The following is a 17941-nucleotide window of genomic DNA, read 5'->3' as shown; positions in this document are numbered from 1 at the left end:
TTCTCTGGGTTTTGAACTTTGTGCCTCAGGCATCTTAAATCTTTCAGGGATTTTCATGTATATATCACTATCAAGTGATCCGTATAAGTAAGCCATAACAACATCCATCAGACACATTTTCAAATTTTCAGACACTGCCAAACTAATCAAATATCGAAACGTAATTGCATCCATAACAGGAGAATGCGTTTCTTCATAATCAATTCCAGGCCTTTGAGAAAAACCTTGTGCAACAAGTCTAGCTTTATATCTTACTATTTCATTTTTCTCATTTCTCTTTCGAATAAAAACCCATTTGTATCCAACAGGTTTTACACCTTCAGGTGTGAGGACTATAGGTCCAAAAACATTACGTTTATTCAACGAATCCAATTCAACCTGGATGACATCTTTCCATTTTGCCCAATCATGATGAGTTTTACATTCACCAAAGGATTTTGGTTCATGATCCTCGTTTTCATTTATGATATCACATGCCACAATATAAGAAAATATCTCATCAATATCTTCTATATCTTTTCGGTTCCATATTTTTCCAGTATTAATATAATTGATAGAGATTTCACGATTCTCGTCAGTTTATGGTTCTGACATAACATTTTCATCATCAGGTGTTTCTTCTGGAACACCATTTTCTATTTTATGATCATCGTGTTTCTCTATGCCTTTCCTTTTCCGAGGATTTTTATCCTTGGAACCGACCGACCTTCCACGCTTCAAGCATTTTATGACATCATGAGTGTCTTCAATTTGTTTCTTTGGAATTTCAATTCGAGCAGGGGAATTTAGAGCATGTATATATGATTTTGTTACCCCTTTTGTGTCTGCAAATGCATCTGGAATTTGATTTGCAATTCTTTGCAAGTGCACAATTTGCTGTACATCTTTCTCACATTGTTTGGTCCTTGGATCCAAATGTAACAATGATGGTACATACCATGTGATTTCTTTTTCGATGTGTTTCTTTTCTCCCCCTAACATTGGGAAGATTTCTTCATTAAAATGACAATCAGCAAAACGTGCTGTAAACACATCGCCTGTCTGAGGCTCAAGATATCGAATGATTGATGGGCTATCATAACCTATATAAATATCGATTTTTCTTTGAGGACCCATTTTTTATCGTTGAGGTGGTGCAATAGGCACATACACCATACATCCAAAAATTCTAAGATGAGAAATATTTGGTTCTTTACCAAATGCAAGCTGCAATGGGGAGAATTTATGATATGCACTTGGTCTGATGCGAATTAATGCCGCAGCATGTAAAATTGCATGTCCCCATATAGAAATAGGGAGTTTTGTTCTCATAATCATTGGTCTAGCAATCAGTTATAGACGTTTAATCAATGATTCAGCTAATCCATTCTGTGTATGAACATGAGAAACATGATGTTCAACAGTAATTCCCATTGACATACAATAGTCATTGAAAGTTTGAGAAGTAAATTCTCCAGCATTATCAAGTCTTATTTTCTTGATTGTATAATCGGGAAATTGATTTCGCAATTTTATTATTTGAGCCATTAGTTTTGCAAATGCCACATTCCGAGTTGACAATAAGCATACATGTGACCATCTGCTGGAGGCATCGATCAATACCATAAAATATCGAAATGGTCCACATGGTGGATGAATTGGCCCACAAATATCACCCTGAATACGTTCAAGAAATATGGGTGATTCTGTTTGGATTTTAGCTGGCGATGGTCTTATAATAAGTTTTCCAAGAGAACATGATTTACATTGAAACTTATTATTCTGAAAGATCTTCTGGTCTTTCAATGGATGACCATGCGTATTTTCAATAATTCTTCGCATCATTATTGAACCAGGATGTCCCAATCGATCATGCCAATTGATTAATATTGAAGAACTATTAACCACCATATTTGATTCGATTGGCCTTATATGTGTATAATGCAATCCAGTAGGGAGCATTGATAATTTTTCAACCACATATTTCTTTCCTGATTTATATGTGGTAAGACATATATATTTCTGATTTCCATCAGTTATCGTTTCACTATCATATCCATGAGAATATATGTCATTAAAACTCAACAAATTTATTTTCGATTTTGGTGAATATAAAGCATCATTTATCAAAAATTTTGTACCATTCGGTAACAAAAAATGTGCTTTACCACAACCTTCAATCAAGTCTACAAGACCTGATATTGTATTCACCATTGTTTTTGTTGGTTTATTTCCAAGAAATATATTTCATCTCGCAGAATAGTGTGCGTGGTACCACTATCTGATATGCAAATTTCCATGGTATTATTTCCGTGTTTGCTCATATCATTTTCCATATCAAACTTCACAAAAATTCAATAAAGAAAATATAAGTACAATACAAATGCAAAATATAACATGTTTATAATACAAGAATGCATGAAAAATACAAATTTGTTACAATCTAGTCCCACCAATCTTTTAATCAATGTCTTCGAAATCATTCATAAAATCTGCAGCATTGAAACTAGTTGAACCAATTAAATGGTCACTATTTTCAACAAAATTGGTCTCTTTTCCTTTCCCCTTTATCGATTCTTTATAGAGCTTACAAAGGTGCTCAAGGGTTCGACAAATATGTGACCAATGTCCTGGAGTACCATATCTATAACAAACACTCTCAGATCTTTTTGAGTGATTTTCATTTTCACTCGTGTTTTCATGCTGCCTTTTTGGTGGGTGGTTCGTGACGTTCTTTTGAGATGAGTTATTAAAGTAACTATCTCGATTATTTTCATATCCACGGCCGCGACCACGACCGCGATCATTTTTACGTCCACGTCCTCGACCTCGTCCACGACCAAAATCTGGTCTATGCCTTTGATTTTGGTTTTTATTTTTTATTAAGACATTTGCTTTTGGAAATGCCGTTGATCCAGTGGGTCGGGATTGATGATTTTTCACTAACAATTCGTTGTTCTTTTCCGCCACAAGAAGACATGCAATTAGTTCGGAATATCTCGAAAATCCACGCACTCTATACTGTTGTTGTAGAGTTATATTTGATGCGTGAAAAGTGAAAAATGTTTTCTCAAGCATTTCCATCCATGTGACTTCAAGTCCACAGAATTTCAATTGAGAGATTATTCGATACATCGCAGAATTATAATCACTGACTTTTTTAAAGTCTTGGAATCTCAACGTATTCCATTCATCACGGGCGGTCGGGAGTATAACTTCTCTTATATGCTCAAATCTTTCTTTCAGCCATTTCCATAAAATCATTGGGTCTTTTTCTGTGAGATACTCACATTTCAATCCATCATCAAGATGTCTACGTAAGAAAATCATAGACTTTTCCTTTTCTTGTGAGGATGATATATTATTTTTTTTGATGGTATCACTTAGACCCAATGACTCAAGTTGCATTTCTAAATCGAGAGTCCATGGCATGTAATTCTTTCCGGTGATATCGAGCGCAACGAATTCAATATTTGTCAAATTTGACATGGTGATACTAGAAAATAACAATGCATTTTATTAGTTAATTTTCATTAATATGAAAATACAAAATAATGGAAGAACGTAGATTACAAGTGCGTGTACAAATAGAGAAAAAATATGTGGTGGAAAATCGTTGGTGAGTACATGATAAGTGCATTTTATGCGCTTATATTGTTAGTATTGTGCTTGACTCTTGTGTTTTATTGGTCGATTTTATGCGCTTTTCTGTTGTTTTTGTTATATGAAGGAAACAAGGCATGGGAATCGAGTTGATGGATATAAGTGCAAAAGAGGGAAGAAAAGATCAAGAATTGAAGGCTTAAGAAATTGAAAAAAAGGAGGAATTCGAGAGCGAGGAGCGCCCGCTCTGCTGAGTGGCGCGCCCGCGCGATGATCTAGAGGAACATGGAATTTTTGCGTGAGGATTGAGCGCCCGCTCTATACCAAGGCGCGCCCGCGCCATTGCTGAGAAGAAAAGAGGAGAAAGTGCGTAAACACTGAGCACTCGCGCAGGAACAATGAGCGCGCGCGCCATTCTGAGGAATCGAAGAGCGTAGAGGTTGAGCGCGCGCGCCACTATATGGAGCGCCCGCGCCGTCGGTCGCACAGATTTATTTTTTGGAAGAATTTTATGTTTTGGAAACTCTTGTTTTAATTCCTAGGCTTATCTTTGGACGATTTGTTACCAATAAAGAGAGTTTTTTTATTGAAGAAAGGGGGAGAAAACGTAGGAAGGAGACTAGGTTTTTTCTAAGAATTCTAGAATTTCATCTTTGCTTATAATTTTTACTTTGTTCTTCATGAATTGTGTTGGCTAGTTTTTAATACTTGGTTAAGGAAGACGAAGCCCTTGATTAATTTATTCGAGAGATTCATGTTTTACAGATTTTGATTATTGTTGAGTATCAAGTATTATTCTGATTTATTTCATGATTGTATGTTTGATTATTAGATTGATCACCTGATAATTCTTATATATAATCTACTGCTAAATTAGAGTTTGAATCCGTAATTGTTCGAATTATCTGATTTGCGAAGCAACTACAATTAATAATCGTCCGCTTGTGAGGTTAGGAATTGTAGGGATAATAATTGACTAGGCTAAATTCATCCGCTTGTGTATGAGTTGTCTAGATTTATCAGTTTTACTAGTTTGCATGCTATCGTGAGTTTAAATCTAATCGCTTGTATTGGGTTGATTCATTGATAAGGGTTATCTTAGAACGCTTGTGTCTAGTTAACTAAGATTAAGGTAAAACAGGAATTTAATTTCCAATGATGAATATTCTACATGATTAAAGATTTTTAGATAATCGATGATCGAACGAATGAAATCAAGGGTGTAGTTGACCGAAACCAAGACTTGTCTCTTATTGAATTTTCCCAATCTTTATTTAATTTTTGCATGCCAGTGAATTTTAGTTGTTTAAATTTCTTAGTAGTTAATCCGAACTTGAAAACCCCCTTTTTCTTTTAAAGAACACTTTTAAATTTCCCTTTCCTCGTGGGAACGATCCCTACTCACACTACTACATTAATTTGTTTATCTGATTGAGTCGGGTAATTTGGGCGTACGCGATAAGCGCAACCAAATTTTGGCGCCGTTGCCGGGGAACGGTGTTAATTTATTGTGTTCTTTTTCTTAATTGCTTTCTTTTTGTTTTTATTCTGTTATTCTCATTCTGTTCTATTTTTTTTTCTTTGTTTCTAGCTTTTTCTTTAGTTCATGCTTTCAGGTGATTTTACTGAGAAAGACTTTCTCTACGATCCGGAAATTGAAAGAACCTTGCATAGACAAAGGAGAGAACGTCGTAGGCAACAACAAGAAGCCGCTGCTCGTGCTGGTTTTCCTGAAGAAGAAGAGATGGCTGATAATGCGAACCTGAGCCTCAGACAATTGGGCACTCCAGATTTGAATCAACAACCCTTATGCATTACTTTTCCTCATAAGCATCTGATGGAGTTCCATGTAGTGTGCATTAGCATGAAGCCACATGGAGTAACAGAGGAGCAGATCCAGCTTCGAGACTTTCCTTTCTCTTTGAAGAGTGCTGCTAAGGATTGGCTATACTACTTCCCCTCTGGATCGATTACAACCTGGACTGACATGAAAATGATTTTTCTTGAAAAATATTTTCCAGCATCGAGAGCAGCAAACATCAGGAAAGAGATCTATGGGATCAAGCAGATGACGGGGGAATCACTTCACGAGTATTGGGAGCGGTTCAAAAAGCTATGCGCTAGTTGCCCGCAACATCAGATAAGTGAAAACCTCTTAATTCAATATTTCTATGAAGGTTTGCTACCTCATGACAGGAGTATGCTAGATGCTGCTAGTGGAGGAGTTTTTGTGGATAAAACCCCGGTGCAAGAAAGGAACTTAATAGAGAATATGACTGCCAATTCTCAGCAATTTGGCACTAACAGAACTGATCATGCACCAAGGAGAAACAATGAGGTGAATGTCTCTTCCCTTGAACAGCAATTAATTGAATTAACCACTCTTGTGCGTCAGATGACTGTAGGGAATGGGCAGACTGCGAAGGCTTGTGGCATCTGCGCTGCAATAGGACACGCCACTGATATGTGTCCTACACTTCAAGAGAATCAATTGAACAGGTAAACGCTACTGGAGGATTTCCTGGACCACCACAACGGAAGTATGATCCGTATTCCAACACGTACAATCCTGGTTGGAAGGATCATCCCAATTTTAGATACGGGAATCAGCAGGCAAATCAACATGGACCTCAGGCTCCACCGCCAAATCAAGCTTTTAGGCCACCCTTTCCACAGCAGCAGCAGAGACCTCAGATACCAACACCAGGTGAGTTTCTCGAAAATATAGTTAAGGAACTTGCAAAAAATACTGCATCTTTTCAACAGGACACCAGAGCAAGTATCCAAAACTTAACTACTTAAATGGGACAGCTCGCTACAGCAATCAACAAGCTGGAAGCACAAAATTCCAACAGTCTGCCATCTCAAACTGTGGTGAACCCAAGAGAAAACGCCAGTGCAATAACTTTAAGAACTGGGAAGGAGTTGAAAATGAAGGAGAAGAAAGTTGAGGTTGAGCCCAAAGAGAAGCTACACGAAGAAGAGCAAAAGGTAAGTGAGGAAAAATCATCCAAGGATGATTCGCCAAGAGGTAAGTTTCCTCCTCTATCTGAATATAAGTCTGTTGCCCCTTTCCCCTTAGCTCTTAAGGACTCTAGGAAAGGTGAGGGAATTAAGGAGTTATATGAAACTTTTTGTAGATGTGAGGTTAACATTCCATTGCTAGATGCCATTAAGCAGGTACCTCGATACGCAAAGTTTTTGAAGGAGTTGTGCACAGCTAAGAGGAAACAGACTTTGAAGGGTTGTCAGAAAGTGGAGTTAGGTGAGAATGTATCTGCAGTGATCCAAAGAAAATTACCCGCCAAATGCAAGGATCCAGGTATGTTCTCCATCCCATGCACTATAGGAAATATTAGACTTGAAAAGGCCATGTTAGATCTAGGAGCATCAATCAATGTCATTCCATACTCTATTTATGCATCCTTGAAACTTGGCCCACTGAATAAGACTGGCATTGTTATACAATTAGCTGATAGGTCTAATGCATATCCTAGAGTCGTGGTGGAAGATGTGCTGGTGCAAGTAAATGAGTTAGTTTTTCCTGCAGACTTTTATGTGCTAGACATGGAAAACGGTGATCATAATAGTCCTATTTTATTAGGCAGACCGTTTTTGAAAACATCCATGACTAAAATTGATGTTCACAGTGGCACACTCACTATGGAATTTGATGGCGAGGTTGTGAAATTTAATATCTATGATGCTATGAAATTTCCTGATAGTGATGATTGTATATTTTCTGTTGACATTGTGGATTTCTTGACCCAAGATGTTTTTGAGCATGCAGGAAAAGATGAGCTAGAGGTGGCTATTACAGCAGCCACTATGAAGACGGAAGAAGGAATTAGATGCAGCCGCAAAGTGGATGAAATTGAGGATATTCTGAACAGTGCTCCTGAGCTACCACAGTCAAGTGATGTATCTTATTTGTCTTTACCGATCTCTAACACTCGGCGCATTCCATCTGTTTTGCAGGCACCAGTGGTTGAGCTAAAAACGCTTCCAACCCACCTTAAGTATGTGTTCCTTGGAGAAGGAGAAACACTACCTGTCATCATCTCCAGCAGCTTGGAAGCCGAGCAAGAAGAACAACTGGTCAAGGTTCTAAAAGAGAATAAAACTGCTATTGGGTGGACCATAGCAGATATCAAGGGAATTAGCCCTTCCACATGCATGCACCGAATTCTGATGGAAGATGGTGCAAGTCCCTCACGGCAACCGCAGAGGAAGTTGAATCCACCTATGATGGAGGTGGTAAAAGCTGAAATTCTGAAGCTACTTGAAGTTGGGGTCATCTACCCAATTTCTGATAGTCAGTGGGTCAGTCCGGTACAGGTGGTACCCAAGAAAACTGGAATTACAGTGGTGAAAAATAAGGACGACGAATTGGTTCCCACCCGCATTCAAAATGGGTGGAGGGTTTGTATTGATTATAGGAAGCTTAATGCTGGAACCCGAAAGGACCACTTCCCTCTCCCTTTTATTGATCAAATGATTGAGAGGTTAGCATGTCATCCTTACTATTGTTTTCTTGATGGTTATTCTGGTTATTTTCAGATTGCAATTGCATCGGAAGATCAGGAGAAAACGACATTCACATGCCCATTCGGAACTTTTGCATACCGCTGCATGCCCTTTGGACTATGCAATGCACCGGCTACTTTCCAACGGTGTATGGTTAGTATATTTTCTGATTTTGTAGAGCACATATTAGAAGTCTTCATGGATAATTTTACTGTCTATGGTGACTCATTTGAAGATTGTCTGTCTAATCTTGCTCTAGTTCTTAAGAGGTGTGTCGAAACCAACCTGGTTCTTAATTCTGAAAAATGTCATTTTATGGTTGGGCAAGGTATAGTGTTGGGTCATGTCGTCTCATCTAAGGGGATAGAGGTAGATAAAGCAAAAATTGATATTATTCAGTCTCTACCTTACCCCGTAAGTGTGCGGGAGGTGCGCTCTTTTCTTGGTCATGCAGGTTTTTACAGGAGGTATATTCAGGATTTTGCCAAGATTGCATCTCCTATGTGCAAACTGCTGCAGAAGGATGTGTCGTTTGAATTCAATGAGTCATGCAAAACTGCTTTTGATAAACTCAAGGACTCATTGAATTCAGAGCCAATCATCCAACCACCGGATTGGACTAAGCCATTTGAAATCATGTGTGACGCCAGTGATTATGCCGTAGGAGCGGTATTGGGACAAAAAGTTGGGAAAGCATCGCACGCTATTTACTACGCTTCGCGCATTCTGAACGATGCCCAATGAAACTACTCCACTACTGAAAAGGAGCTTTTAGCAGTAGTTTTTGCTTTAGAAAAATTTCGTTCATATTTACTTGGTGCTAAAGTTATTGTCTATTCTGATCATGCAGCTCTTCGTTTTCTAATGGCGAAGAAGGAGGCAAAGCCAAGGCTAATAAGATGGATACTACTGCTGAGCGAATTTGATGTGGAGATTAAGGATAAGAGAGGAACTGAAAATCGTGTGGCTGACCACTTGAGTCGCCTAGTTCATGTTGAAGAAGAGCTGAAGTTGCGAGAAGAATTTCCCGATGAGCAGTTATTCTCAGTCAGCACGGAATTACCATGTTACGCAAATATTGTGAATTATTTAGTTACTAATGGATTTCCGTCTGAATTCTCTAAGGCACAAAAAGATAAGGTCCGAAGTGATGCTAAATATTATGTGTGGGATGATCCATACTTGTGGAAGCACTGCGCTGATCAAGTCATACGACGATATGTATCTACAAGCGAGGTAATCCCAATTCTCACATTTTGTCACTCATATGCTTGTGGTGGCCATTTTGGAGCAAAAAGAACAGCTAGGAAGATATTGGACTGTGGATTTTTCTGGTCATCCATATTTCGAGATGCTTACATGTTTTGTAAGTCATGTTCTCAATGCCAAAAGACAGGTAATATATCCCAGCGTAAGGAGATGCCTCAACAACCTATTTTAATATGTGAAATCTTTGATGTATGGGGTATCGACTTCATGGGCCCTTTTCCTAGTTCGTACGGATTTATTTATATATTACTTGCTATGGATTATGTCTCGAAATGGGTGGAAGCCAAGGCCACCCGTACTGACAATTCGAAAGTGGTTGCAGATTTCATTCAACACAATATTTTTTCTAGGTTTGGAATCCCAAGAGCCCTCATTAGTGATAGAGGAACGCACTTCTGCAACCGGACTGTGGCTAGTTTATTGAAGAGATATCATGTGACGCACAAACTCTCCACTGCGTATCACCCGCAATCGAATGGCCAAGATGAGGTCTCAAATAGAGAAATCAAATCCGTTTTGGAGAAGACAGTGAATCCTACTAGGAAAGACTGGAGTTTGAATTTGGATGATGCATTGTGGGCATACAGAACCGCGTTCAAGACACCGATTGGGATGTCCCCATATCGGTTGATTTTTGGGAAACCATGCCATCTGCCTGTCGAATTGGAGCATCGAGCCTACTGGGCTATTAAAAATTTCAACATGCGGATGGATGAGAGTGGAGCGCACAGGAAGCTGTAGTTGCAAGAATTAGAAGAGATACGCAATGATGCATATGCAAGCTCAAAGATTTATAAGGAAAAGACAAAGGCTTTTCACGACAAGATGATTTCTAGAAGGGTCTTTGAAGCCGGTCAAAAAGTTTTGTTATATCACTCACGACTTCGATTATTCCCAGGTAAGTTGCGTTCTAGATGGATTGGCCCGTTTGTTATCACTAATGTTTTTCCTCATGGTGCAGTAGAGATAAAGAGCTTGGAAACGTCGAAAATATTCAAGGTGAATGGCCAACGCCTGACGCATTACTTTGAAGGGGTCCAAGCAAATAAGGAAGAGGATGCGCATGATCTCACACTCGATGATCCGCCACAGATTGATTAACTCATCGCATCCAGTCGGGCTGACGACTATAAACCAAGTGCTTTTTGGGAGGCAACCCAAATTTTTATTCTTTTTCTCGTCTTTACACCTCTGTTTCATTCATTTCTTTTGTCATTTTATCTTAGTTTTTACTTTATTAATTTTGCGTAACTTGAGAGCTGATATAGTTTTACTTTTCCACAGGTTTTGTCGCAAAAAATTGGACAATTCGAAGCCATAGAGCGCGCGCCCCATTCTATTGCGCGGCCGCGCCACCTCTATATCAGAAGATTTATATTTTTGCGTAGGCCAAGAGCCCGCGCCCCACTCTAACGCGCGCCCGCGCAGCTTTAAAGTCAGGAAATTTCATTTTTGCAAAGCTAATGCGCGCGCACCCCACAACATTGAGTGCCCGCACAATCCCTGGGCACCAAGTCTTAGAAAGTCGAAGCACATGAGCGCGCGCCCCACTTTCATGCACGCCCGCGCGATCTGCCATCTCGAGAGATAAATTGTGCAAAGCTTATGAGCGCGCGCCCCACAACATTGAGCGCCCGCGCGACGGGATATATAACACACTTTTTTGAGTTTGTTGTCTCACTTTCTCTCCCAACTCTTGAAAACTTCTCTAAATCCCTAAATCCCTAATCTCACGAGATCGATTTCATTCACCAAATCCCTTCTTTGGAGCGATTTGTCTACTACAATCTCCCAAATCCTTTCCCCAATTTCTCTCAACCCGTCGAAGAAGCGTGGATTTTGGTCGGATTTCTCATATTGTTAGTAGGAGTTGTTTGGAGCTTTTCAAGTCGGAAATCGAGTTCGTTCTTATATTGGGTAAGTGTTGGTTTTCATCTTTGGGTTTGAAGCTTTCCTTCAAGCCGATATTCATATTGTGAAGTTGTGAAGTTTGAATTTTGTTGAAGTTTGGGGGGGGGGGGCATATTATTTCTGCATTGGTTGTTTGGTGATTGTGGTGGAGTCATGCCGTGGGTGTATTGTTGAAGTTAGAGGGAAGAAGGGTGTGGCATTGTGGTTTTTGTGAATTTTCAGGAGTGCACACCACGTGTTTGTTCTATGGCGCCCACGAAGAAAACTAAGTTTGGGGCCTCTTCTTCTTCTACTCCTGCCCCTTCCGCAGATAGTAAGCATTTCTGGAACGCCCAGGCGGCTGCAATTTATCAATAATGGCTTGGGAAGAATATCCTCGCCGAACGAGGATCGACGCATCTATTGGTTTTGACCCTAGTACTCATATGACGAGTGTTGGTCGGGAAATTGTTGCCCGACAATGGCAGGAGTTTGCAAAGAAACCTCAGGACGCAGTTGTTCCTTTGGTTAGAGAGTTCTACGCCAACCTCAAGGTGAAACATGTTCAGTTGAAGGTACTCGTGCGTGGGAAAATGGTTCAATTCGACTCCCACACCATTAATACTCTCTTTAAGATTCCTCCGGTGTATCACGACGAATATCAAGAATTCAAAAACAATGACATTGATTACGACGCTGTTATTCGTCGCATCTTTCGACCGGGGGCTGAGTGGCGCTATGGGCGAGATGGTATGCCATCCAAGTTAAAGAAGACTGAGCTGCAATATGAGGTCAATCTGTGGTATAATTTTATTTGTGCTCGTCTGAAGCCGACCGACCATGAGCACGAGGTTACACGGATCGCGCTTTATTGCTCTATTGCATTGTGGAGGGGAAGTCCATTGATTTGGGACTCATTTGTCAAGAGACTATTCTGCACGTAGTAGGCGGCAAGACGAGTGGTGGTCTTGCATTGCCTGTCATTATTTTTGATCTTTGTGAGGAGGTCGGGGTGGAATGGAGACCCACGGAGGAGATTTTGAAGCCCATCACCGCCATTGCATTTGACTGTAACACCCGCTTGATACCTCCAGCGGTGCAGCGAGCGAGAGACGAGAGAGCTGCAGGACGTCGAGCACAGGCACCCCAGCATCAGTCGGATCCTTCTATGACTGATCGATTGGCTAGACTCGAGGAGGAGGTACGCCTATCATGACAGGAGCAGCAGAAGCAGAGAGAGGAGATTTGCACTATGCAGCAGACGTCTGGAATCTTTATGAACTACATGATGGACCTCTCTGCAGCTGTTCTCCCACACTACTATCCTGATGGTTCCAGCTTCCTGCCCCCGCGACCACAGTGGCCTCCGATGTTTGGCCCGACTGACCCTCCTGCTGATCCACATCCTGACGGTGATGGTGGTGACCACTGACGGTCATCACCCGAGGTACATGTCCTAGTTCTGTTCTTTTATACTGTCATATCATTGAGGACAATGTATGTACCTAAGTTTGGGGGGAGTTTCGTAGGATGCTAGGTGTTGCTTTGTTTTACTTTGTTTAATTGAGCGTTAGTTGTGTTTGTGTGTCCATGTTTAGTTTGTTAATTTATTGATTAGTGGTTTTTGTGTGAGTTGTATGAGTTGCAGCACTTTTGAGAACAATGGTAAGATAACCAATGTTTAGTGTTTTAATTGGGAAATTGAATCCTTGAATGTCTGCCTCCTGACAAACAAATTTTTTTTGAAACTTCGACCAAGTGAACTTGAAACTCTTATATACTTTGTGAATTTCGTTTGACCCTGAATTTGAAACGGACAAAAATAGAAAGGATTGAGGCGTTGTTTGGATCAATTGGGCCTTTACTTATTTATTCATGCATTATCCATAGTTTCCCTTTGAGCTGTCACATATACATGAGCACAAGAGGTGCATTTGCTGAGTTTTTGTTGTGCAAAATCACCGTTTACTGTTGGTGATTTCTTCTTTTTCTACACTGGTCGAATTCATATGAGTTAATTGTGGAGAGAGATTAATCTAGAACTAGCTTGAACATCCCTTGAGGCGAAATACGGGTATACTGTGACTTAGGAATGAGATAGGCAATTTTTCTAATTCGATTGAGCCTTTCAAGCCACCCTGAATACATTATGTCCCTAGTACCCCTTTTGAGCTAATTGAAAATGAATGGCATGCGTGAAAACGTGTGATAAAACCCCATTCGGCATTATTCCAAGGTCCTACAATTACTACCTGCAGCTTAAACACTATTTCCTACCTTTAGGGAGTAATTGCATGTTTGATTTTTATACTCTTGATTTGAATACTTAAATGGATAGTGTGTTGAGAATTGCAATGAAAAATCGACAGAAGTGTAGTAGTAGAAAAAAAAATTTTAAAAATAAAAAAAAAGGCGGGATGAAAATGCAAAGAAAAAAAATGGAGGTTAAAAGAATGAAAAAGTTTGTCGTGTGAATGAAGAGGAGTGGATTTAAGAGATAAAATCATATTTTACTCCCTTTTTGAATTCTTGCCTTCGTTTGTAGCCATAAGCCCAGCTGTACATTATAAGCCGAATAAGACCTATGGACCAAGTCACAGTCGCCTAATATACTAGTGGAGAGGGGTTGTGAGAGTTTAGCCTATGGATTGTCGATTGACATTTTTGATGAATATGCATTTTGATCAAAACACGCACACACTTTATTCTTTCTTGAGCTAATTTGATTGTGAGAGTTTTTTGATTGAATGTCTTGTGTGTTGATCCCGAGTTTTCTTAAAAGTCCTCATGATCTATAGATGTTTGCATTGAGTTTGGGGGAGAATGTTGTGAACGTGAGTTGCGGAGTCTAAAAGCCTATAAGGTTGAGCTATGTTTCTTGCTTAAACAATTTTTCAATGTTAGGAGGATGTGATGTGATTGGATTTAAAAATTTTTGATTTCATTGCTGAGGTTATTGATACACGATAATTCTTGATGATTCTGGGGTGTTGTGTAAGTTTTTTTAGACAGTTGGTTTTGTTCGGGACGAACAAGAGTTCAAGTTTGGGGGAATTTGATAAGTGCATTTTATGCGCTTATATTGTTAGTATTGTGCTTGACTCTTGTGTTTTATTGGTCGATTTTATGCTTTTCTGTTGTTTTTGTTATATGAAGGAAACAAGGCGTGGGAATCGAGTTGATGGATATAAGTGCAAAAGAGGGAAGAAAAGATCAAGAATTGAAGGCTTAAGGAATTGAAAAAAGGAGGAATTCGAGAGCGAGGAGCGCCCGCGCGATGATCTAGAGGAACATGGAATTTTTGCGTGAGGATTGAGCGCCCGCTCTATACCAAGGTGCGCCCGCGCCATTGCTGAGAATAAAAGAGGAGAAAGTGCGTAAACACTGAGCGCTCGCGCAGGAACAATGAGCGCGCGCGCCATTCTGAGGAATTGAAGAGCGTAGAGGTTGAGCGCGCGCGCCACTATATGGAGCGCCCGCGCCGTCGGTCGCACAGATTTATTTTTTGGAAGAATTTTATGTTTTGGAAACTCTTGTTTTAATTCCTAGGCTTATCTTTGGACGATTTGTTACCAAGAAAGAGAGTTTTTTTTATTGAAGAAAGGGGGAGAAAACGTAGGAAGGAGACTAGGTTTTTTCTAAGAATTCTAGAATTTCATCTTTGCTTATAATTTTTACTTTGTTCTTCATGAATTGTGTTGGCTAGTTTTTAATACTTGGTTAAGGAAGACGAAGCCCTTGATTAATTTATTCGAGAGATTCATGTTTTACAGATTTTGATTATTGTTGAGTATCAAGTATTATTCTGATTTATTTCATGATTGTATGTTTGATTATTAGATTGATCACATGATAATTCTTATATATAATCTACTGCTAAATTAGAGTTTGAATCCGTAATTGTTCGAATTATCTGATTTGCGAAGCAACTACAATTAATAATCGTCCGCTTGTGAGGTTAGGAATTGTAGGGATAATAATTGACTAGGCTAAATTCATCCGCTTGTGTATGAGTTGTCTAGATTTATCAGTTTTACTAGTTTGCATGCTATCATGAGTTTAAATCTAATCGCTTGTATTGGGTTGATTCATTGATAAGGGTTATCTTAGAACGCTTGTGTCTAGTTAACTAAGATTAAGGTAAAACAGGAATTTAATTTCCAATGATGAATATTCTACGTGATTAAAGATTTTTAGATAATCGATGATCGAACGAATGAAATCAAGGGTGTAGTTGACCGAAACCAAGGCTTGTCTCTTATTGAATTTCCCCAATCTTTATTTAATTTTTGCATGCCAGTGAATTTTAGTTGTTTAAATTTCTTAGTAGTTAATCCGAACTTGAAAACCCCCTTTTTCTTTTAAAGAACACTTTTAAATTTCTCTTTTCTCGTGGGAACGATCCCTACTCACACTACTACATTAATTTGTTTATCTGATTGAGTCGGGTAATTTGGGCATACGCGATAAGTGCAACCAGTACAAGACTCGTGAGCATGATGATCATAATCGTTATGAAAAATAGCCTTATAAATGTCATCATCTCCATCTTCGAAAAAACCGAGGATAAATAATTTAGAAAAGGAGTGAGTTTTGGTGTGATTGAAAATGAGTTTGAGTGATCATATATATAGGCAAAAAACTAGCCGTTTATGACCGTTTGTGACCGTTGGGGGTAAGAAAAAATTGAGTATGTGTTGAATAAAAATTTGTGATAATGATGCAATGCATATAATGATAATCATAATTAAATAATTATGTATATCATATCACATTATTATAAGGTCGGTGTCGTAGACAACCTTTTATATAATATTGTGAAATTATACTAATATAGTTAGTATAAAGTCAGATATAGTATATCATATCACATTATTATAAGATCAGTGTCGTAGACAACCTTTTATATAATATCATGAAATTATACAAATATGATTATAATGTTTAAAAACCTTAGAGGCTTTTATACTTGTCGTATCCCTTACCGAGAGTGTGGGATGTTGTCTTAACATCCTCCCAGGATTTATAACAAGTTTTGAAAAAAACTTATTTTTTTAATCATAACATGATATTATATATTAATATATACACAATAAAAATATATAAACAGTAACAATGAATATTCTTTACTTGTTGAATATTTTTGACTTCTTCTTGTATTTTGGAGCGTCGAAAATTATAGAGAACCTTCGAGCGATCGTGCTGATAACGTGTTGTGAAAAAGTAAAAATTTATGGTAAAAAGTAAAAACTCCAAAACTCAAAATATATCAAACTCTATATTTTATAATATTTTTCTCTCAACTCAATTGTGTTTTTCATCACAAATGAAGACCTATTTATAGATCCACATTTGAGATTAGTCCAAAAATTAATACATCATCATCTACATCATCACACACTAATTTTCCACATTTTACAACTCAATATTCAAAATTCAACATTCAACATTCAACATTCAACAATAATAAATATAATATTTTCAACAATATAAAGATTCCTCCTAAATTATTGACAAAAAAGAAATGGTTACAGGTTACGTTCTCCTTATTCATCCAACATTATCTTTTATTTTATTTTTATCTGAAGTCAACGTTTTTAGTATTGACTATATATTTTTAAGAGACATTTGAATTACAAAAAATATTTTTTTTTTATCATTTAACGTTCTAACTTTGTGTAATTTGTTATTTTTATGATATATTTATATTTTTAAATATCAAGTTTAATGATATTTAATTAAAAAGTATAAATATGAAGAATTAAATGTTCGTCGATTTTTATTATAATTGAATGACTTGATATTTTTTAAAAAATAAAAGGATAAATCAAATTGGATGTGATCAAATCTCTTGGTAGCTCAAATACAAATGGAATTAATTATAAGAATTACTAGCAACGGTGCAGACGTACTGCGTGTGCAAGGTAATAAATAAATTGTTCGAAACAGTAGGCAATATTCAATAACACACAAAGATTTTAATTTTCATTTTCGACTTTAATGACTGGCTAAAAAAATATTAAGGAGATAAAAATAAAAAAAATTCAATCAATGTGTTTGTGGAAGTTCATGATTGTTGACTTTAAATTGCACGAGACAGCTTCGGATCACAATGCCACATGACATCATTGGGTGACTTTAATTACTAGAAATGGGACCTTTGACAGTCCAAGAAAATTTGAAAGATGATCTACAATACAAGAAGTTCCTATCCGCATAGTGGATACCATGGATCGAGTTCTGAGACAAAGATCCATGCCATATGTCAAAGTCCAGTGGTCCATTTTCAGGTCAGTCTATCTTATATTACATTGGGTCCTCTTCGAAACCGCGATGTCTGTCCGTCGAACAAAGGCTATATTCCTAGGGTTGTTCCGAGCTAAAAGTGTCAACGAATGGGTTGTCACCGAGAAGCGTGGAGACTCACTAAACAATAAACCAACATTGATTCAACTACACCAAAACATAATGCAGTACGAGCCAAAGCCTTGAATGAGAGGTGATTTTATTTATAACTATTTAAATAAACTATGTTTTCAATTGGATTACCATAAGTGTTATTGATATGCAAATCTATATCAAAAAATATAAAATTAGTTCATAAATTTCTCCCATGTTTCAGAATATTGCTACCGGAGCTGGGGATAGCGGTGTTTCTATTAGCAATTGGATG

The 17941-nt window shown here is 38.2% G+C and overlaps 1 protein-coding gene across 1 annotated transcript; it reads left to right on the top strand.

The window, feature by feature from the left end:
* Positions 1 to 6384: 6384 nt before the first annotated feature.
* Positions 6385 to 10119, top strand: LOC140890235 (uncharacterized). Its single transcript, XM_073297993.1, has 4 exons — positions 6385 to 6847; positions 7373 to 7686; positions 8143 to 8378; positions 9729 to 10119. Exons 1-4 carry the CDS (start codon positions 6385 to 6387, stop codon positions 10117 to 10119), a joined length of 1404 nt encoding a protein of 467 aa, XP_073154094.1.
* Positions 10120 to 17941: the final 7822 nt, after the last annotated feature.

This window comes from Henckelia pumila, chromosome 3 (genome assembly GCF_033568475.1).
Source record: "Henckelia pumila isolate YLH828 chromosome 3, ASM3356847v2, whole genome shotgun sequence".
Taxonomy (NCBI): Eukaryota; Viridiplantae; Streptophyta; class Magnoliopsida; order Lamiales; family Gesneriaceae; genus Henckelia; species Henckelia pumila.
Note: the sequence above shows the minus strand (reverse complement) of the source record. Positions and strands in the feature narration are given on the sequence as shown.

Excerpts from the sequence above, each read along its gene's own strand:
- LOC140890235 (XM_073297993.1), top strand. The coding sequence starts at position 6,385 with ATGGGACAGCTCGCTACAGCAATCAACAAGCTGGAAGCACAAAATTCC. Across the intron at positions 7,687-8,142 it reads AAGAAGAACAACTGGTCAAG|ATTGCAATTGCATCGGAAGA; the intron begins GTTCTAAAAGAG and ends GGTTATTTTCAG. Across the intron at positions 8,379-9,728 it reads CTTGCTCTAGTTCTTAAGAG|GTTTGGAATCCCAAGAGCCC; the intron begins GTGTGTCGAAAC and ends TATTTTTTCTAG.